The following is a 23,359-nucleotide window of genomic DNA, read 5'->3' on the forward strand; positions in this document are numbered from 1 at the left end:
ATTCTAAAAGCCTCAAGAGAAAGGCAACTAGTAACTTATAAGGGAACTCCCATAAGATTGTCAGCTGATTTCTCAACAGAAACTGCAGGCCAGAAGTTTCTGGCCCAAAATATTCAATGTGATGAAAAGAAAGCACCTACAACCAAGGGTACTCTACCTAGCAAGGCTATCATTTAAAATCAAAAGACAGATAAAGTGCATCCCAGACAAGACAAAGCTAAAGGAGTATGAACTTCACCAAACCAGTATTACACCACCAAAACCAGTATTACAAGGAATGTTAGAGGAACTTCTTTAAGATGGAAAAAAAAAAAAAAGATCAAAATTATGAATAATAAAATGACAATAGCTGCATATCTATCAACACTTACTTTCAATGTAAATGGATTAAATGCTCCACTCAAAAGACATAGGAGGGCAGAATGGATAAGAAAATGCAAGGGATTTTCTAAAGGGATGCAAAACTTACTTCATGAAAATGGAAATAAAATTAAAAAAAAATCTGGAGTAGCAATACTTATACTAGACAAAATAAACTTTAAAACAAAGACTATAACAAGAGACAAAGAAGGACCCGGTAATCCACACTTCTGGGTATTTATCTGAAGAAACCCAAACGCTACTTAGAGGGGATGTGTGCATCCATTTGTTCATTGCAGCACTGTTTACAATGGCCAAGACGTGGGGGCAGCCTGGGTGGTTGTTGGTGGAAGAATGGATAAAGAGGAGGTGGTATACACAAAACAAGGGAATATTGCTCAGCCAAGGAAGGGAATGGGTTCTTGCCATCTGCAGTAGCATGGATGGACCTGAAGGGTATTATGCTGAGTGGAGTATAAGACAGAGAAAGACAGATACAATATGATTTCGCTTATATGTAGAATCTAAAGAACAAAATAAACAAACTAAACAGAAACAAACTCAGAGATACAGAGAACATATTGATGTTTGCCAGATGGGAGGGTGGTTGGGGGTGAGTGAAAAAGGGGAAGGGATTACAAAGTACAAATTGGTTGCTACACAGTAGTCATGGGGATGTAGGGTAGAGCATAAGGAATACAGTCAATTATATTGTGATAACTATGTATGGGGTCAGGTGGTACTAGATTTGTTGGGGTGATTGAAGGGAAGTGTTGGGGGGCAATATGAAAAAGGTGAAGGGATTAAGAAGTAGAAACTGGTAGTTACAAAATCGTCATGGGGATATAAAGCAAAGCCTAAGTAACATAGTAATACAGTAATAACTATGTATAGTGCCAGGGGGGTACTAGACTAGTCAGGGGAATCACTTCTTAAATTATATAAATGTCTGACCACTATGCTGTGCACCTGAAATTGAAAAATGTAAAATGGGGAGGGGGCAGATGGAAGGCATAAGAGGTTCAAATTTCCAGGTGGAAAACAAATAAGTCACGGGGGGGAATATAGTCGATCATGTCATGACAGCATAATAGTGTCAGATGGTTGCTGGATTTATGGTTATCACTTCTCTAGGTATATAAATGTTGCATAACTATATTGAAACTAATATAATATTGTATGTTGAAACTAATATAATGTTGAATGTTAGCTATATTTTAATAAAAACCTTAAAAAAGAAACGATGAAACCCTGCCAGCCTGTTGTACTGTGAGGACAAGGGCATTTGGAGACAGTGGGAAGCTGGAAGCGGGGACACCAGGGCATTGACACCAGCGCCTCCCTGACGCTGAATTTGGTTCACACTCCAGAAGAGCCCAATGTTTGCGCTTAATGCTCCACATGGAAACGTGAAGCACAGATTGCTAACGTTCCTCTAGGGCCTGGCAAACTTCCTTTGTTTTCCTGTGTCACCAGCGTCTGAGTACCAACCTTAGGGACTTTGTGGTAGTCTTTTCCTTCCACAGTCTATCTAAAGCATTTCAGGTACCAATTTTTAAATGCCATTATGCAAATTACTTTGATAAAATTAAAAATAAAGAAAAAGAGAATGTATTCATAGATAAGGTAAATGCATGACTGTTCAAAAGTCCCATTACCTTTATTTATGAAATGTATATGAAGGTAGCATGGTCATAGTTAAGAGCAGACTCTGGATGCCTGCCACTTACTAGCTGTGTGACCTTGGGCAAGTTACTTAACCTTTCTGTTTTGCTTTCCTGAAAAGTAAATGAAATTAATGGCACCTATCTCATCAAGCATAAAGATTAAATGAATGACTACATGTACCACACTCAGAACTTTGTCTGGCACACAATAAGTACTCAATAATAATAGCAATGCTGCTGCTCTTCCACTGCTTGCGACAGGGAAACAGCACTGTGCATAGCTTCCATTTTGGAATCAGAAAACGAGTTCAAATGCCGACTTTAAATCTTAAGAGTTTTGTACTACAGCCACCTTAGTAAATACCTCTATGCTTACATTTTTTTCATATTGGAAACAGGAATATGAATACCACCCTCTTTCAACATTCATCCATCTATCTATCCACAAACATCAGCTGAGTATCTACTATATACCAAATATTGTGCAATGGCTGTACTAGAAATATGAGTAAGAAGATACAGTTCTGCCCTTAAGGAGCTCACAGTCTGGTGAGCAATACTCAAGGACTCTAGTTTCCTTTCACCTAAGTATTTCTTAAGGATCTCTTTGCGTTAGGAGATGAAGAAAAGACCACAAGGGTCAAGCATGTGTGTTAGTACCACAAGTATTATGACTTAAAAAAAAAAAAAAAGGCAACACTAATATTGTTAGCTACTGTTGAGCAAAAAATGTGGCCAGTTTCTGAAATTACTATATTTTGCTATTTTAAGAAAAATATGAAGCAGTTGGGTCATTGGGAAGTAAGCCCCTATAGATAACATGGCTGTCTTAGGAGTGGATCAGAGAGAGGCAGGCCTTCATTTCTGATTGGAGAAGAGGACAGAACACCTTGGGGAGACTGACCTTTGTTCACAAGCTGCACTGAGTAGTACACAACTTGCCTCTTTGAGAGATTTTTTGAGACCCGAGTGTCTTTTGACTAAACAGCTCAAGCCATTGTCTGAGTGGAGTCACTATTACGTGATCCCTTGTCAACTACATCCATCCTCTTTTAGAGTGCCTTGCCTTGGCACATACGGAGGGAGATTATGGGGATCATGTTCTTGGTATTGCTTCCACATCAGCCCCCAAATAAAGACCTTATCCTAAAGCTTCTCGGTATTAAGAGTGCTTATTTTGATCATCTCATGTGAGTTAGCCATGGGAAAGGGTGGGACAAGTTGTTCCCCTGTAATCTTGTAGTTAACTCAAAGGCTTTAGAATGTCTACACTAATAATATTAGTCACTAATATAAAATGAAGAACAAAGAGACTACGAATTCATAGGAGAGCCTGAGAGCCTATTCTTTATAAAGAAACAAAGCATGCCAACATATTTTCATCAGTCCCCATCAGTTGGCATTTAATAGCTATGGCTTAAAATTCTATATTTAAAACCTCACAGAAATTATAATGGCATTTTAGAATATACTTGAAACAATATTAAGTACATCAAGGCACTGGGTATTTTTAGAAACTATATAATTATACCATTATTAAAAATTAATATCAAGAATATTTCCTTTATTATATTTATAAATATGTATATATACAGCACAATGTAAAACAATTATACACATTATTTTAAATCATGTGTTTGGCTCATAATTAGCCTAGATTTATTACAAATTCACTTGGACAATGGCTACCGACACACAAAGAATGATTTTGGATTCTTTTGTGTGTGTATACAAAATATTCTAAAAACTGACATAACATCAATAGAAATTAAAGCAGAGCTAAGTGAAAATTATCCAGCACAAAAAATACTAACATCTATCCTGTTTTAAATTTTCAATTGGATAATAGACTATGTTTCAAAACTCTTTACAGAAAACTCCAATACTACCACCCACGAATCATAAAGTATAACAGATAGTATATTTATTTTTTACCTAGTCACTTTTAGACTCACAGTGAAAACCTACTACTTATAGAAAATAAATTCAACAATTTATCCAAACATTGTTACATAAGAAGTTTTAAGAAATTGTAAATAATTCTTAATACTCTCGTTTTGATTCTCCGACTTTTCAATACTATGTTGTATTTCTTTCAAACATACTTCCTGATGTTGTATTTTCTAAATAAAAAAAGAAATTAATATAATCAATAAGGACATTCATGTCAAAGGAGAGTCATAATATAAAATTTATATATACAATGATTAACTACATAATTTTTAATTTTTTTTAGAAAAGAATCTTAACATCTGATGTGTTCATTATTAACTTATCTTAGAGCTCACTTTTCTTTAAAACCTAATATAACTAAAGCACATACATGGTTGATCTCTACTATGATATAGTTAATTTTCATATACATTCACTTAGCCCCAAATTATTACATATTTAACATGATTAACTTAATAAATGGGTTTTATTTAAAACTATCACAATTAATTTCTCTTACATTTAACATGATACATTTTAATACTGGTTTTTGCCATATTCTCTGCCTAAAAAATTTATATTTTATACCATAAAAATGACTTTTATTGTCTTAAAATTGACAGAATTCTAGTTTTAGTAATATAAACATTTTATTTTTTGAATCCGTTAGAAATAAAAAGAACTCTTAATATTATAAATGTTCTTTATCTGAGGAAAAAAATTAAAAACCTATATAGTTTTAAAAATATTCAGTTGCATATAAATTCCCAAGTAGATTTGTTCACTGAAAACACTTTAGCTAGGCCGCAAATATCATTTAACTTCCAACTAAAATGTAGGCACCTTATGAAGAAAAATCTTTTCTTTCCTTCCTATCAGGTGTTCAGTAGCACCTGACGCCTTCTGAAACTGAGTGACGCCCCTCAAGGGAAGTGGGGTGATGTGAAGAAGTGTGCTAGGTTTGACTACACAGTCACAGAATGAATATGATGAATCTTTGTGGAAATCAATTTTACTCAACAATTTGGAGGGAAAATATTAATACAAACCCACTTATGTTGTCGGGAAAAATCAAGATTTTAGGATAATACATAAGATTCCAAAGACATTTTACATTTCAGTAAGGCTGGCCTGAGTTAAACTGCTGAGGTCCCCCTTGGATCTGTGCATCCACTCTGCCCCCGACTGGAACACTTGGACAAAAAAATCAGAAGAGGTGTGCTATTAATACTATTCCAGGGCCTGTGGAAGACACCACGGTACAAGCAATTATTAGACTGGCTCTCAGGATGCTCAGGCATGTATATAAAACACTGAACTGTCCACTGAACTGTCCCCTGGGAGGGACGGAATACATAAACTCATTTTTCAGCAGTCTAAATCTATGCTTAGAATGCTAGATTTTTACTACTGTAAAAATGGTCAGGTTTAATTAAACATCAAATCTTACACCTATTTGTTTTGGCAGTTTTAGCCAAGTACTAGGAGCACTATAGCAACACCCGTCTCATCTTAGTGTATTTATGTTATTTTTTCAGAAGCTTTAATTACACAAAGAACATCACACATATTTACAATATTAGCAACTCTGATGGTGAGTAAAAAAAATAGTTTAGAAATAAAGGGAAAGCCTGTGCTAAATTAAAAGTGAAAAATATTTTGTTCTGATTAAATTGCCATGGAACTTTTGATGGTGATAAAATTAAACTAATATCGCATGCCAAAAATCATTTAACTTTTGAATCTCAGATTTTCAACTTTTAGACACATGGGAATGAAAAATTAGTTTTCATGGAGTCTCTGGCTCCCGGAAAAAATAAAGTATCATTATTTTCTATGTCACTGTTAAGTAGAGAGCTTTCAAGTAATTTAGTCACGACTAGTGCTAACTTTCATAATGTGCCAATTGGCTAATACATGAATATTTAGGAAAAAACATTAGAAGACTAATTAAACACAGCCAATTTGGTTTTCTCATTTTATGGCTGAGTAGACAAAAGCATCCACTTCATATGCAAATATAACAATACTGAATATTTACTTAATGCCAACTTTCTAAAATATAATATTCATTAGTCAAGACAGATATCAAGATCTAACTCATAACAATAGTTTAAATTATGTTTATCTTACAAAATGAAAAGTTCATACCAGAAAGAAAATAAGTAGATTATATCTGTAACTTTCATTAAGCAGCTGTCATGCAAAAGTAGTATGTAGGGAAAGGCTCTGATGAGACTTTGGGGGAAATGTAACAGAAGCTAGACGAGGATAATAATTCTTTGGCATAATCCTGAAAGTTTTAAGTTTTGCGACTTATATAATTTGTTATTTTTAATATTATCAGTAAAGCAATAGTCCTGATTCCCTTCCTTTTATACCTTAACTGTTTAAGTAAACTAAAACGGTAAGAATATTAAATGCTAATTTATTTTTTATGAAAATACATTAAGGCATACTAATACTTACACTGTTTATTTTGCAAACAAGTTGATTTTGTTCTTCATTTCTCTTTCGAAGCTCAGCTTCCAAATCTAATATTTTAATTTGTAAAGCTCTCTCTCTAGATGACATTTTCTCTATTTCTTCAGAAACCTGTAATTTTCATTAAAAGAGTAAAGTAACTACATGCACTTCCTTTAAAGTATGATTTAAAGCCTTGACATAGTTATACTGTATATCTTTTTTCCAACTAGATATTAATTGGATGCTAGGCAATTTAATTAAAAAATGTTTAGACGTCCTATGTTAAGGAAGGACATAGTATAAGTGTATATACTTTTCTTTGTAGTATAAGTATCTGCAAAATTAGCTTGAGATGAAAGAGGTGTATGCATTTCTAGTGCTGTGTGATTATAGGCAGATGTTTTCCCCAATATTATATTTTTATAACCTACTGAGACCAATTACCATGTTTCACGGTATTTATATTCACCATGGTGTCTAGAGTGGTGGTGGAACATAGAGAGTTGTCATTAAATGCTGATTACAGACTTGGATGGAAAGGATTGGGGGCAGGGCAGGTGATATATACACTTCACATACACACACAAAAGGGACTGATTTTTCATTCATTCACTTCTAAAGTGGTCTGAATTCGAGTTTTCGTAGTTCTCTGATTGCTTATTTTCGTAGAAAGTCTAACTGAGCTATGTTCATCGAAGGATTCAGACATATGGGAGCCTATTTCCAAGAATGTTGAGTTTAGCCACAAGCATGAGAGTGGAGGCAGGGACTAGTTAAGGAGCAAAGAGCTGGTGGGAAGGACTGTCTTGTAATGTAACGCCTATGGACCCAGTTCTCAGTTTTTATAAAATGATTTACAAACGTGTCTGTGTGCAAATTCTAAGGGCGATTGTGAGGGAAGGATGCTGGCAGAATCTGAAGCTGTGAGAGAAAAAGGCCTCGGAACAAATATCCATGGCCTTCATCATCCCTCAGTATGACAATTATGACAGTGCAGTGACAGCTCACCTCATGGGGCAGGAACTAGAGATAGCCCCATATTCTACTGCAGCAGGAGAGAAAACAGAGGGCAGACACATCTCTGGGGACTCTACACAGTTCTGAACAGGAATCTGAGAGCACTTAGTATTTCCAAAGTCCACTAAGGCTGAACTCAAGATGAAAGTCACTTATTTTCCTCCCAAAGGTTGGCGGCGCTGAGAAATCTGGATTACATTTCTACCACTGGCAGTACATTTTACTACTTAGCCTTTATTCGATGATGTGTCCTTCAGTGTCAATTTAGATTGATTTCCCAGAGTTTAAACAAATTAAAAATACACACACACACACACACACACACACACACACACATATATATTTATATATGACACTGGTGATAGAGAGGTACATTTCAAGGATATCAGATTTCTTCTGACTCTTGTGGAATTGCCATGCACGAGCTTGAGAAAGACCATGGGTAGAGAGAGTTTAGAGAGAAAGATTCAGAATTTGGTGTTGGACATATTAAGTTTGAGATGCCTCTGTCAAGCGGACATGTCAAATAAGTAGAATATATGAGTCTAGATTTCAGGGGAGAAAGAAGACTGGAGTGGAGGTATATATCTGAGAGTCATCAGGGCATAGACGATCTCTTTTTAGCATCATTCATTCTTATGAGGAAACTCATCATCCCCATTTTACCAATTAAGCAACAAAAGTTTAGAGAAGTTACTTCTCCTGGGTCAGGCTATGATGTGCCAGAGACAGAATTCAAATCCAATTCCTGCTGGACTCCAAAGCCCTCGTGTCTTTTCAAGATTACATTTTCAAATCATTTGATAAATTTCCCTCCTCTTTGAGATCTTCCTGAATCATTTCTCCTCAACCCCAGGTTGAATCACCTGTACCCTCCCTCTGTTGTAGCACTTACATGCTGGATGGCATGTGTTTGTCCACATGTTATCTCCTACTGGACTATGAGTATCATGAGAGTTGAGGACAGGTCTTATTTACCTTTGCATCTCAAGGACTAGTAGAGACATTTATTAATTGCTAACCCAATGGATTTAACTGGAATTTAATTCTTGCATGTATTTACTGATACAACAATATTTGCCAAAAGGGAGTTGAGTTTTACAGCTCACTGAATTCTGACCAAAACCAAAACATTCAATAATTTCCATATTTGCTGTGGTTTTATTAAAAAAGGGTGGGGGGTGGGGCACTCCTTCAAAGTGTTTTCCATCTCTGCCCTTAACCCTGCCACATCATCATTATCAAGTAAAGTAACTCTGGACCAGTAATATATCTGTTTAGCTCCAAAAGGCAAAAGTAGGTAAAAAAACAAAAATGTAATTGCTCCCTTCACCCTGTCATCAGGATGAAAACAATAACTGTAGGTTTGGCAAGATGAGATATTGTCTGTTTAAAAAGAGGACTCTTTGGTAAACTAATTAAAAAGTTTCTAAATAAAGGCCATCTGTACCTTTTCTCTTCCTTCTTCTAAAGCAGCTTCCAGCTGTCTGGCCAATGCTGTATATTCTGCAGACTTCTCTTTAAATTTAAGATTGCTGTGCTTAAGACATTCTTCTTGGTTTTCCAGCTTCTTTTCCAGCTCTTTATTTTCTGCATCCATCTGTTCTAATTTTCTTTTTACAATAAACATATATTTTAAAATGATTGTGTGTAGAGAAAAATGTAACACCAATTTTAAGTCAATTTGATACTTACTGTTTTAAGTTTTCACACTTCAACTGAATAAGATAATTTTCCTCTTCTAGAGAAAGCTTCGTCAGAAGATTGTGATTGTAATCAACCTTTAAAGAGAAAAAAAATTGTCTTTGTTATTTTCTTTATAATCAATTTCCAAAGAAATCTATATACTTTACTGTTAGAATAATCATAAAAAACAAGAAAGTATAAATCTTATTATTACTCATACACAGAGAGACACCAAGAAATCACATTGTTAAAATACAAGTTCTTAAATTCCTGGTTAAATTAAAAAAAAAAAAAAAAAAAAAAAAAAAAAAAAACTAGCCTGCCTCGTGGCAAATCATCTACTACATATTATTCTGAAAAATGGCAATTAAGACATTCTGAAAAACATTTTATCGAAAAAGGACATTTATTTTATTAAATAACTGTGAAGACTGTAAACAGTATTATTCTCCTATTGTAGAATATTTAAGGTTGCTCTTATATTTTGCTTCACTTACATAGTAACTGATAATTGAATATTGTGAAGTTGTAACTGTGAGTAAGAACTATATTTGTGCAAAGCAAATTCATTAACAAGGAAACCAACCGAAGACACACTTGTCCATGCCAAGACAGAATGTTCTTCCCATTGCTTCAAAAGCTATGTTTGAATAGTTTTAGAAGCCTTCAAATAAAAAAAAAATTCTCATAATTTCAATTAGTAACTTAGGTTATCTACATAATTTGACATTTTCCTAGAAAAAGCTCTTCTCAGGAATTTAAATTCAGCAAAGGTTTGTTTGTATGTTTTTAAAAACAGGGTGCATTTCAAAATTAAAATCTAGGCTACTTTTGGAAGAAAGACAGGAAACCATTACTAAAATCGTTTTGCAAATAAAGAAAAAACTTGCTACCATCCTTGGACATGCTTCTGTGCAAAACAGAATACTTAATTTAAAAATATGTGTTAAGTGCTTACTATGTGCTTAGGCATTGAATTAGAAGATGGCTATAAACCTGGCACCCATGATCCCTGCTCTAATGGAGAAAAAAGTTTATGCCAAAGAAAACAACTGCAAATAATGCAAATAAGCTTGATGTACAATTCTAATTAAAATAAATTCTAATTTTTGTAAGATAAATTACAAATTGTAAGATGTTTACAATATAGTAAACATAGCATTGCTCCTTCTCTCCTGCTATTACCATGTCTTCATATGTCTAAATATAGATTCGTATGAATAAACTAAATCAACAATTTTGGTTACCATTTTTACTATAAAATGCTAAAAGAATAGCTTGCAAAATAATATTACAGTATTTGCAGAAAACTGACATTTTTGTCAACTGATTTAGATGGGAGTGAAAAAAAAAAAAAAATTCAAGCCCTGACGTAAGTGCCGTCAGCTGGTGAAATCATTCCAAAGCGTTACTTTAACACATCTAGCAAAAATCAGAATGATGGCGGGACACCTGGCCCTGAAGCTCCCTAACGGTGCGCGCATGGTCTGCATATTTGCCCTTGTAGTGCTGCAGACTCTCCTGACACTCCTGAAGCCTCCTTTCAGCCTCCGTCAAGGAATCGCGGACGTGCTCTAACTCCTTCAGATGAGACTCCATCTGACCCCTCATCTGAGTTGTAGCATTAAGGAAATAAGTGCAAGATCACACATTTAGCATTAATGTTTTTACTATCTCAAATACTAGATACTCTTATAATATAATACATATTTTAGGTCTAATGGTTTTAAATAAAATGCTTCTAACAAATAAATATGAATAAGCAATGTTAGACTCTGCATATAACTCAAAAGTAGCTGGACTTTACTAGTTTTCAACAAGTTTTTTGAGTAAATGAATATAGTAATATTAGCTTGCAAGGAGAATGTTTAACCTGCGGTGTTTCCCCGAAAATAAGACCTAGCCGGACCATCAGCTCTAATGCGTCTTTTGGAGCAAAAATTAATATAAGACCTGGTTTTATTTTAATATAAGACCGGGTTTTATATAATATAAGACCGGGTATAATATAATATAATACCGGGTTTTATATAACATAAGACTGAGTCTTATATTAATTTTTGCTCCAAAAGACACATTAGAGCTGATGGTCTCTGGCTAGGTCTTATTTTCAGGGAAACATGGTACTTAGGAAGCAAACGTTTTGAATCCTATCATTTACATTCAAGCATAGATGTTACTAATAAAGCTGGTATGGTACCCAGCCATCAACCTAAAGTAATTGTCACTTTTTGTCATTCAATCTTATAACTCAGATATTTCAATTAGAAGAGCCTTGCTGCTCTCATCTTAGTTCAAATTGGTGGGGTTTACTATACATTATTTCAAGATAGCTAATAGCATCAGTCCTCAGTAGACTATTTGATCATTAATGTTATTATGAAGCAAATCTCTCTAATTGTATCTATATTAATCTCTTCGGCTGTTACAGTTCCTCACTTATAGCACTTTTTGGGGAAGTGACAAGAAAAAACCCTAAGATTTGCTTGTCATGTTAATTAAGGAAAAATACTCAGACATGGCATTTAGGATGTTCATAGGGATGGAAAACAAGAGCTTGCCTCTTTCCCTGACACAGGAAACACCTAGAGCTACTACGTAACATCTGGCATTCTTAATCCTGAGAGATAAAACTAGAACAAAGCATACCTCTGAGACCCCAAACATCGAAGAGCCCATGAGAAAACCAGGAGATTTAAAACAATTGAAAGCTAAAAGGAAGAATTTCATTTAAAAAAAAAATGACTTTTCTGGTTTAATACCAGTAAGAAAACTGTAAGTGACCTTATAGTATCTGAAAAACACAGGCTGCTGCCCCATCTGCCTTTTGAACAGGATTTTTAAGTAGGCTTTTATTTACAGCACTGCCTAGTAAAAGAGGAGACGTTTGCATGGGTATGTCTCATGAAACAGAGACCAAGAGAAAGATTTTTTTCTCTGATCTGCTAAAAATAGGTGAACAATAATTCTAAAAAAGTAATAAGTTGCACTTTTAATGGGTTATCTTTATCTCTGCATAACCAGCAGATTGCCTGCAGTGGCTGACCTCTTCTTCACATTGTACCTCACTTGAACTTCTCAGGCCAAGATGTGGAGAAAACCCAGAGACAGTCACCTTATTACACTCAGCTGAAACTGAACAGTTACATCCCATGACTCCTCCAGCCAAGAGTTATCATCCTACAACTTTCACTGCTTTCTTACCAAACAACATGAAAAGACCGAAAAAGGGATGCGGTTTCATTTAAAAACTTAAAAACATTCACAAAAACATCGTAACTTGCCAATACTGGCCTTCCCCTCATTCTGTTGCAATAGGGTGAAAAAAAGAAAATGATGGTTTTTTTATGCTATTATTTTTCTTCCAACAAAGCATTAGCAGACAATATTTACTTTGCTTTTTTAGACCAGAAAAATAAGGCGGGATTAAAAATGAGAGGTATTCAAGTTTTCATACTTATGGCTGATAAAGCTGAGTGACAATCATTTTTTTGAGCCATTTAAGTCTGCTCTTGAATAAGAAAAATTAAACATTTATGCTATTTTCCAAATATTAAGTAAAAAGTGAAGAAACAATCACACGAACACCATTTCAAGCCTGGAAGAAACATTATTTCCTCAGAAAACAAACTCCTACAGGAATTGAGAAGAGATAATGGCTAGGTCTAAACTAGAGAAAATGACCACAATGAAAGAATTTATGTAATATTCACAAAGTATAAAATGTAAATAAATTTTTTTATTATTTAAAATGTCAGACTTACCTTCTCTAATTCCTTATTTTTGTTTGTTCTTATCAGGTTATTTTCACTTAGCAAATTTTCACATCTGCTTTTTACAATTTCAGCTGCTTCTTGCAATGTTTGTATCTGAAAATAATATATATTATTAGAGTAACATGCGTTATTTTATTTTTAGGACCATAATATGAAATAAAAGGCTAAATATTTAAATTTTCAATTTTAAACAAATCATTATTTCCCTATCAATACGCTCACTATGTTTGTCTTATGTTGTTCCTTCTTTAAATATGGGAATCACTTAAGGCTATCCTCTGATACACAGTCCTTTTAGGATTTACCTGTCTTTACCCAGCATCACTTCTAGACTCTTCACTTGACTCTGAATATTGAGAGATCTTCCTTTGCAGGTCAATGTCACGTTAAAGAATAAACTTCTGGTTCAAACTAGCTCCCATACCAATTATTTTACCTTCCAAATCAAAATCTGCTCAAAAAATAACTGAGCATTTTATACAAGGCCCAGAGCCTAGAATATGGTAACTCACCCAAAATATTCTTACTAAGGTATTAAACCAAACAGCCACCTGGGAGACCCAGATGACACTCTCAATACATAGTGCCATATAGTCCAACACAGGCTCCATTCTCACCTCTGGCCTAGGTGACTGCAATATGATACTAGACATCTCAACTCCATTTTCCCATCCAAACCATCCAGATGTAACGTCTTCCTACTTACTTACACTATGCCGCCCTTAAGCTTTTACCTTTAGTTCATTATTCTTTAATTCAAATATTCTCTTCTAGTAAAATCAAACCCTTTATTGCCCAATTTGTTACGCATCATTCATGGACCTGCATAAATCCAAACCCGTCTCATGAAGTTTTTCTTGAATACTACATTTCGAAAACATAAGCTTTTCTATAAATTATTACTGAACACATGCTCTATTCCATCTATATTGTCACATGTTCTTTTCCAGGCCTTTCATGGGAGGAAGTCTGAATTATACTTTCTTCATTCATTTAGAAAAATGGAGTATTGGGCTTTAATGACTCTGGAAGTCATTATCCTAAATTAATACCATGTACAAGATGACCAACAAATATAATCAAAATTAGCTAGGTAATACTTTAAAGCTCATATTACATCTATGAAATTAATTTTAGATCTACTTTTAGGAATATCCAACACATAACACGGGCAATGTTTGAGTCAGGAATCAGCAGAATCACCTATTTATAAAAGTATTTGGGACCCTAAGAAATAGTTGGGACATGTCATATTCTCTCACAAAATAATAGCTCCACCTTTCTTTAATCCTGTTTATGTAGATCATAAACAAATGCAGTGTTTTAAATTGTTTACCAAATTTAGCAAACATTAAAATAAATGCAGTGGTCACCTGAGTTTTATACTCTTCAATAAGGGTTTTCTGTTCTTTTTCTACTTCTTCCAATTCTAAGAGTTCATTTTCAACAGAAACCACCTCCTCCTTCAAAGCACCAAGTGTAGTCTAGCAAGAAATATATAAATATTATAAATCATTAAAATTCATTCATATTCCAGAGCTATAGAATTATAAAAACATAATTCATTTATCAACAAAGTTAATAACTATTTTTGATTGCATATAACACCATCTAAAAATTTAGGAATTTCAAAAAGTTAGTAATACTTATAAACAACCTTAAAAGAATTATGGAAGACATATTTTTAAATCTTTCAAATTTTACTGACTAAAAAAAAAAAAAAAACTGGAAAATAGACCTCGTTCTTTTATGGGAAGACTCAATGCTACTAATATATCAGTGTTTTCAAAATCGATAAAACTTTAGTGCAATTCCAACCAAAAGTATAACAGTTGGGGAAGGGGGATATGACAAAATGATTTAAAATTCATATGGAAAAAAATAAGTCTAATAAAAATTTTAAACAACACTAAGTGGAGAATCTCAGTGCTTATTAGACATTAAAATGTATAAAAAACTAAAACTAAGATACTAATATAAGAATATACAGGTTGATGGAAGAGAAAAAAAATGCACTAAAATTATATTTAGTACATGACAAAGCTCAAACTCAGATTTTTAAATCAATGGAGAAAATATGGCTCACTAAATAATGGTAATAAGACAACTGTTTATGAGAAAAAAAATAGATTATTTGCCACCATTCAATACTATTTTTTATGTTTATTAAAAATAAAAAAAATAAAATTACAAAAATTTTCACAGAAAATCGTATTTGATTGTAGGATAACAACAACCCTACCAAGCATAAAATCAAAAGAAGATATCAAGAACTGTAAGGAACTGAGATTTTACCCTACAAGTTTACAAATTAGTCTAGTATAGTTTCATGGATACTAGCAGAAGAAATGAGACTCAGAGTTGAGGACTTCATTACCCCCAGCAGTAGCAGTAGCCATATAGCAGCATTTGTATTAGCTTCCTAAACCCCAGTTCCCAAACGGCAACATAAAGAGGACCAGATGACACCTATATAGGTAATGGGATGCATTACGGAGGAGCAATGCTGAGTTGAGGGAAATCAATCAAATCTTTTATAACAAGCTAAGCATGCCTATCCTTTGGTAGAAGAAAATATTGCTATCTTCCAAGCATTTGGAAGCAAGCTTTGCTATCTTCCTTTCTTTCTCTAAACAACAATCCTCGAAATGATGGTCTGGATCTACAGATAGTCAGTGCCTCTGCTTGCAAGATATGCAGAAATGTGAGAGACTCCCAACAGAAGTCATAATGTGTATCATATGTGTCACATACACATTATGGCTTCTGTTGGGAGTCTCTCACATTTCTGCATATCTTGCAAGCAGAGGCACTGACTATCTGTAGATCCACATATATATACACATATACATATATATAGTGTGTGTGTGTACATATATATGTATATGTGTATATATATGTGGATCTACAGATACATATATACACACACACACACACACTTTAGCACCTCTTGTAATTGCAGATGTCAAACATGATTTACATTCATCTTTTGTTATTAGTATATATTGAGTATTACAATTTTAATACAGTTTTCCTTTCTTAAAATGTGTATACATTTTTTGGCACCCCCAGTATATATATATCTCCAAAATGCGATAGACCCCTGAAAAGATTTAAGAGGCAAGAATATATGGGATTCAGGACAAAGGTCTAGGCTAGAGATATAAATTTGAAAACCTCCAGGATATAGATAATAGTTAAAGGCCCAACACTAGATGAGGTCATCGATCAAATCTGGAGAGACTGGTTTTAAAATTGCCCATTTATAGTGGGTAATTTGGAAATGCATTAACACTAACATCAAAAATGGGCCTCCTTTTGAGCATATAATTCCACTTCTAGAACTTTATCCTAAGAAAATAGATATGCAAAGAGACTAAAAGAAGCTACCCACATTTTTATTTATAATAGCAAAACTCTGGAAATAGTCCAAAGTCCCTCCAAAAATATATATGCTAAAATAGTAACTTTATTTATCTTTGTTGTGAGGTTACAGGTGATTTTTAAATTTTTCCTTTTGTCCCTTTTTGGTTTTCCAACTTTCTTTGGTAAATAAATAGAACTTTATAACCCTCCAAATAAACTTTTGCTGTTTTCAATAGAGACCACTGGACTTTGAAAGCAATATCAGCTAGCTTCTTTTTCATTTGAAATTATAAAATCTGAAATTACTCTAAAGTAATTAAAAGCCACAAAATATAACATCTATGCAATTTTACATGGTAAATAACATTTGCCAAACATACCTAGATTTTTTTTCCTTAAACAAAATCCAGAGAATAATGCATTAAAAGTACCTGCTTCTGCATTATTATAATAGAATATGATAAGATGCAAACATTAACTCAATGAGTCTATACCAATGTAATTTAAAATTAGTTCTATTACCATGTGATTAAAAGTTAGATTTATAATTAATGAAATATGCTTCTAATCCTTTCTCTCTGAAGGATATCAAAAAAATTAAGAAAATAAACATAATAAATAAAATCGCTTCCTCTTCCTAGATAAAACATTTTAAGTATTCATTCAATAAATATTCATTGAGAGCTAAGTATATGTCATACCTTCCCTGGATATCCTGTGCATACAAAGATGGGAGTTTATAAGGAGAATTTTATCCTAAATGAGAAGTTTTGGAGCTTGGGGGGGTGGTGGGAATAACATTAGAACTGAACTTTAAAGGAAAGGTAGGGTTTAAATATTGAGAAAAATCACATTCCAAACTGTAACAGTAGTCAAACTACAGGAATAGATATAGGAAAACATGAACAAATGGCAAGAAATAATGAGTATTCCTATTTGGCTAGAGTTCAGGGTAACTAGTAGACTACATTCCCTAGTCTCCCTTGCAGCTATGTGGAGGCATATACCAAAAGAAGTAGACGAGTGGTATGGAACTTTCAGAAGTCTCCCTAAACGGGAGGAGATGGGAAAAAAAAAGGAGATAATCTAACTTTTTCCCCCCTCCATCTAGTTGATTCAAACTTGGCTACAATGGCTGGAGCTCCAGCTGCCATTTTAAATCATGAGGACGAGCATCACAACCCAGGAATGGCAGAGTCGAAAGCTAAAAAGAGGCTAGGTTATCTGATGCCATATCAGCCCTGAACTGCCAACTCTGGCCTTCTCTCACATAAAAAGATTCTTTTCTGTCTTCTATTTACTGTCCTCCAAAAATAATATTATGGAACTGCAAGTGATGCCACAGCTTTTAGTCAAGTTTCATCTGGTTACATGCACCTCTGATTGAGAACTCAAATATCTTTTTTCTCAGAAAATATAAAAACTTCTTTCCCATCTTTTCTCTGGAACACATACAAACCAATTACCCTTTGAATTTGATTAAGTTGGAAAATTCTTTTTGGTTATGAAGCAGCCAAGAACATACTTGCTGGTTTCAAACAGACCAGGCCTGAAGTTCTATCATATTGTAGCCATGACACCTAGAAATAATTTTATGCATTAAAGTTAATGTAATTTTGGATGATTCACTTAACTGCTAAAATTGGAGAGTAAATAAACTTTTTTTCAGTTGAGACAAAGAGAGTTATTCAACTTCATAAATCTTACTTAATATTGCTGAAAATAATTTTAACATCCATCTGTGTATACAACCGTAAACATTTAAAAATCTATACACAAATATGTGTGTGTGTGTATAGATACACGTTTTCTCTTACAATGATACTTTAATACTCTGAGAAACGTAAAAACAAAATTATACAAGAGCATATTCTAAACATGCTGTTATTTCAAGCTACTTTTACTAAGTAGACTAAGTTGTCATTACACAATACATACACACATTGGCACACAAATACTTAGTACCTTTAATTTTGTATTCTCGAGATTCAGAGTTTCATTTTCATTTTCAATTGAGTGAAGTTTTCTAAGAATTTCTTCACATGAAGTTTTCCCATGGTCTTCCATTTTCTTCAAGTCTTCCAAAAGATTAATGATTTGCCTTTGTAAAATAAATATTTTGTAACAGCCATAGAAATTTTCATTTAAATAATACATTTTAAGTATGTTTCTGAAATTATTTTGGTAGGGTGAACTGTTTCGAAAATTAATAGCACTTATAGAACAAGGGAAGTAGGAAGCAGTTATCTATATAAAGTTACTACCTAAGTAACCTTAATTAAAAATAACTACACATTGATGATGCCAATGAAAAAATTACACAACATTCTCTTTGTTATTCAATAAAACATCTAAACTATCACCCATAGGTATGTCTGTCTGTCTCTCTCATTTACACACATGCACACACACAAAATTGCAGAACAAGGTTAAGTAAAAGGATCAAGTGAGGCAATAACTAATCTCTAGAAGCAAATTACATATGCTAGTTTTCAATAATAACACTGAAGAGAATATATATTAGGTTAGTGCAAAAGTAATTGCAGTTTTTGCAATTATTTTTCGCCTTTTAAACCACAATTACTTTTGCACCAACCTAATAGAAAAGGTATTTAAAAGCGAATAGTCAGGATTCATTGTTAGCTTATTAATAATAAATTTCAAAGCACAACATGTATGTATTTTTATCAATTTTCTCTGTTATGTATTTAAAGTACTTTAAGTAACAATAATTTTTAGGATTTCAAAAGCATTTACACTTTTATTAAAAACTCTGTTATATATTCTTACTTGTTATATATACTGATCAACATATTCTTGATCAGTAGAGAAATATCACTTCCATTTTAAGACTAAATTAGTTTTAACATTTATTGCAAATAATAGATAACACACACTCAAATACCAAATACTAACAAGTTCAAAATTTCAAAATATGAACACAAATGCATTTTAATGGGTAATCATTTTTACTGTATTTTTAGAAAGAAAAGTTTACAGAATTATAAATAGAAAACTATCAAATCATATAGACACCACCTTTAATGCATGCAATCCAGAAGAACCAAAATACAAACCACTCAGAGGAAAGAACTGAAAACACTGATTATTCACTATTTTTTTCCTTACTTTTTCATTGTTTCTATCTGAACTTCCAATTCAGTTTTTTCTATTAAAATTTTCTCATAATGACTTTTCCAGGCATTGGAAGCTGAAATTGCTTCAGACAACTTGGCTTCCTAAAAAATACATAAAGTACTCATCTTGTAATTTAATAACACTTTGGTTTTTTTCATGGCCCTAAACACAAATATATTATAAACAAGGAAACATCCTATAAAGTATGGAACTTCTGTTATAAAAATATTCAATGTACAATTACAACTCTGAATATAGGAAAGTTTTAAAGTAAACTTAAATATCTTTATGTTACTATTATTTTATGTGTACATAGTAGCAGTTCCACCTTAACATTTTAAGGATGTTGCTGTAACTATTTTCAAACAATGTTTCATAATTAACGAAGATAATTCCCTTTCTATTTACTAAACTTTTCATTTTGTATTCTCTATATAGAAAATACTAACAACCACATAAGCATCAGAGAAAAAAGCCCACTGGTATACATAGAAACTACCTACAATTCCATAATTCCGTAGCATTACAAATGCAGCCTTATATATCTATTATAATGATGTCAGGCTGCTTTGTAGAGGTCACCCCATTGGCCTCCAAACACTGTTACTGTCAGCAGAGATGACAGTGGTAGTGGTGGCTTATCCACCTTGAATGTGAGCTTGCAGAAGTAGAGATTTTTGTCTGTTTTGTTCATTGCTAGGCCCTTGAATAGGACCTGGCATACAGCAGACTTTAATAAATGTCAAATGAATCGGCTCTTTACAAATCCACCTAGTGAGCTACAGAGCCATTGTACACCCCGTCTACACTGTACAGAAAACAAACTCACTGGAATGACAACCGTGCCAATCATTACTAATAAGAAGACCCAGAAGTACGGTAGTCGTCCTTATCTGCAGGGAATATGTTCTAAGACGCTCAGCAGCTGCCTGAAAATGCTAGTAGTACCAAACCCTACATATATAACGTTTTTTTCCTATATATACATACATATCTATGATAAAGTTTAATTTACAAATTAGGCACAGTAAGAGATTAAACAACAATAAAATAGAACAATTATAACAATATACTGTAATAAAAATTATGTGAATGTGGTCGGTCTCTCTCTCTCTCTCTCTATTTTATTGCACCCTTCTTGTGATGATGTGAGATAATAAAATGACTTAAGTCAAGAACTTTCACCTTTTCACTTAAAGAGGCACTCTACGGCTTCTCTTTGGCATATGTGAATTGCTAGCATCACTACTCTTGCTTCACACTGGGGCCACTGTTAAGTAAAACAAGGGTTACTTGGACACAATCACTGTGATACTGTGACCATTGATCTGATTACCAAGTCAGCTATTGAGTGACTAACAGGCCAGTAGCTATACAGAGTGGATATGCTAGACAAAGGGATGATTATATCCAGATGGGAAAAAGTGGGACGGCACAAGATTTCATCACACTACACATAATGGTGTGCAATTTAAAACTTATTAATTGTTCATTTCTGGGATTTTTCCATTTCATGTTTTTGGACCATGATTGACAGTGGATAACTAAAACCGCGGATAACAAAACCATGGATAAGAGCAATGATAACAGTTAACATTTATCGGGCGCTTCCTTCTTTCCTTCCATCATTCATCCATTTGCTGAACAAGTATTTATTGAGCATCTAGTATGTGCAAAACATTTTTTGTTTACAATTTTTCAGTAATAATTTTGCTATATTGAAGAAAGGTTAGTATTCTGTGTTCATATTTTATGTAAAATGAATTTTGATATGCACTATGAAGTATAAGTTGAACAATTATAATATACATTAAGATATTTAGAAACTTCACCTATAAAATAAATGCTATGAAAAAAATTTAAGACATTCATATGATTAATTGTTGTGGGACTACTTCAAAATGAGTGATCAAGGAAGGATCTTCCGAAGAGTTGTCAATTAAAAATGATTAAAAAAAAAACAAAAAAAAAACCCAGCTACCGTGAGCCAGAGAAGAACATTACAGACAAAGGCAACAGCAACAAAACAATGAAACAAACAAACTCCATGCATTAGCAGAACAGAAAGGAAGAGAATATGGCAAAAATCTAGTATGGCCAGGCACTGTTACTTGTCAGCAAAGAGATGAAAGTGGTAGTTTTGACATACATCTTCTCACTTACTCCTCCCTACAATCACATGAGAAGGTGGTATTATTACCCCCTATTTTATACACAAGAAAAGTGAAGCTTAGATAGGTTAGATACCTTACCCATAGTCATCAGGTTAACAAGTAGAGAAGCCTTCCCATACTATGATCTGGGGCGTGGGTGACGTGACACTACTTAGAAAAATTCCAAAAATGTCAATGACTCGATTGGCTTTTATCACTCAAGAATATTTTAAGGCATTTAACTAGGTCTACAACCTTCCAGATTTTGAACCTAGTCCTCCTTTTACCTAGTTAAATTCTTCTGAATGTAGGTAGGTTAAATAGCAACCTTAAAATGTTAACACTTGAACTTATAAACTATTGTTTTCTTTATATAAGCATTTATGCAAGTCTGTTTTCATTTCTAAAAACCTCTAATAATTCTGTCTTAACACGAGGTCTTAAGAAGTAGGATACCAGTGAGACATTAAAAGGAGTAAATATTTTATTAATTGGTAATTGAATAAATATAATCATTAAAAACAACAAAGCACCAAGCCCACTTTTCAATTTTGTACTACACGCAAATATAACTTTCACATGGTGTGCTTACGTCAGTGAATGGTTTTAAATGTATCACAGAGTTTAAGTGAAGTGAATTACTGAATAAAGTCATATGGTCTAATAACATAAATCAGCATTTCCCAAACTGGTGTTCCTCAGAACCAGTTCCAAGAGTTGCTTTGCGGGTCAAAGGAGCTTCTGTGGTTAAGTAAATGGTGGGAAACTCTGAGTTCAACATCCTCCATTACAGGGCTTTACTTTCACTGAAGCCTTGTCAGGGCCTCTACCATGCTAACGTGCACGGTAAACTCCGAGGGGGAATAATGTATGAAATGCTACCCTTAATTAGTTGACCATAGAAGCTTTGGGACACACTTAATATATCCTTTAAGGAAAGTTCTTAAGGAAATGCTGACATTATTCAATATGTAATTTGACATTTCATGTAATCTTTCAAAATAAAGACTAAAGCAAAACACTATGAGTAAAGTTTTTCTAGTGTCAGTAACATTAAGAATAAAATTATTACATCAAACATCATGACATTATATACTTACCTGATCTGTAATTTGGGAAGTAAGGTTTTCAATGTCCCTGGTAAAGTGTTCAAGCCTTTGTTTGTAAACTTTAGATGCCTTTTTTAAGGCTATAGCTTTTTTCCTACTCCATTCTTTCATTGCTATAGTCTCATGCTTATTCTTTCTCAATTGCAAGTTCCATTGGACTATCTTGGTCTCCAAGCTCTAAAAAAAAATTAGCAGCAATTAAATTATTTTAGATCTCCAATGTTTATGTAAACATTGCAAAAATATGTAAATAATCTTCTACATAGTTTATTAAAAAGGATTCACCATATGATTAATAAAAAGCAAAATGGTGAAGAAAGGTGAAAAATTATTTTAAGACTTTATATTTAAAGTGTATGAGTATTAAGTATCAGAATTTCAAGACTTAACACTATAGACTTGATCTCTTTGAAGAGTGACTAGACAGAATAGAAGAAGCAAAATAGTTTAAAATTATCTTTAAAAATCTATTTTAACCTAAAGAGTCCAGGGAAATGTTTTAATGAATAGTTGGGGAAAAACAAATAAAGGCAGTACAGTAAGACTCCTTAAGAGAAACCAAGACCCCACAGGAAATACAGCTGTTATTCCTCTATAAAACCACAGGGTGTCAGGATCACACCATGAATAATCGCTACACTTTAAAAACCTTTTAAACACCAAAAATTAAGTAAATTTTTTTGAACAAG

General features: G+C 33.4%; 1 protein-coding gene across 8 annotated transcripts in view; it reads right to left on the reverse strand.

The window, feature by feature from the left end:
• Positions 1-3,586: 3,586 nt before the first annotated feature.
• The window catches only part of ODF2L (outer dense fiber of sperm tails 2 like), a 34,525-nt gene continuing 14,752 nt past the window's right edge, over positions 3,587-23,359 (reverse strand). For 6 of the 8 annotated variants that reach the window (XM_033114316.1, XM_033114314.1, XM_033114311.1 and 3 more), the window contains 9 exons: positions 22,662-22,847; positions 19,400-19,509; positions 18,236-18,371; positions 14,278-14,388; positions 12,893-12,997; positions 9,138-9,223; positions 8,893-9,055; positions 6,429-6,554; positions 3,587-4,150 (listed from right to left, as the gene is read on the reverse strand). In XM_033114316.1, the coding sequence (XP_032970207.1) occupies positions 4,022-4,150; positions 6,429-6,554; positions 8,893-9,055; positions 9,138-9,223; positions 12,893-12,997; positions 14,278-14,388; positions 18,236-18,371; positions 19,400-19,509; positions 22,662-22,847 (1,152 nt within the window). In that variant the 3' untranslated portion in view covers positions 3,587-4,021. Of the gene's footprint in view, positions 4,151-4,594; positions 5,202-6,428; positions 6,555-8,892; positions 9,056-9,137; positions 9,224-12,892; positions 12,998-14,277; positions 14,389-18,235; positions 18,372-19,399; positions 19,510-22,661; positions 22,848-23,359 lie in introns of those variants that run through there. The other 2 variants (XR_004423858.1, XM_033114312.1) reach the window with 2 other exon arrangements.

The sequence above is a fragment of the Rhinolophus ferrumequinum genome, chromosome 9, assembly GCF_004115265.2.
Source record: "Rhinolophus ferrumequinum isolate MPI-CBG mRhiFer1 chromosome 9, mRhiFer1_v1.p, whole genome shotgun sequence".
NCBI classification, from domain to species: Eukaryota; Metazoa; Chordata; class Mammalia; order Chiroptera; family Rhinolophidae; genus Rhinolophus; species Rhinolophus ferrumequinum.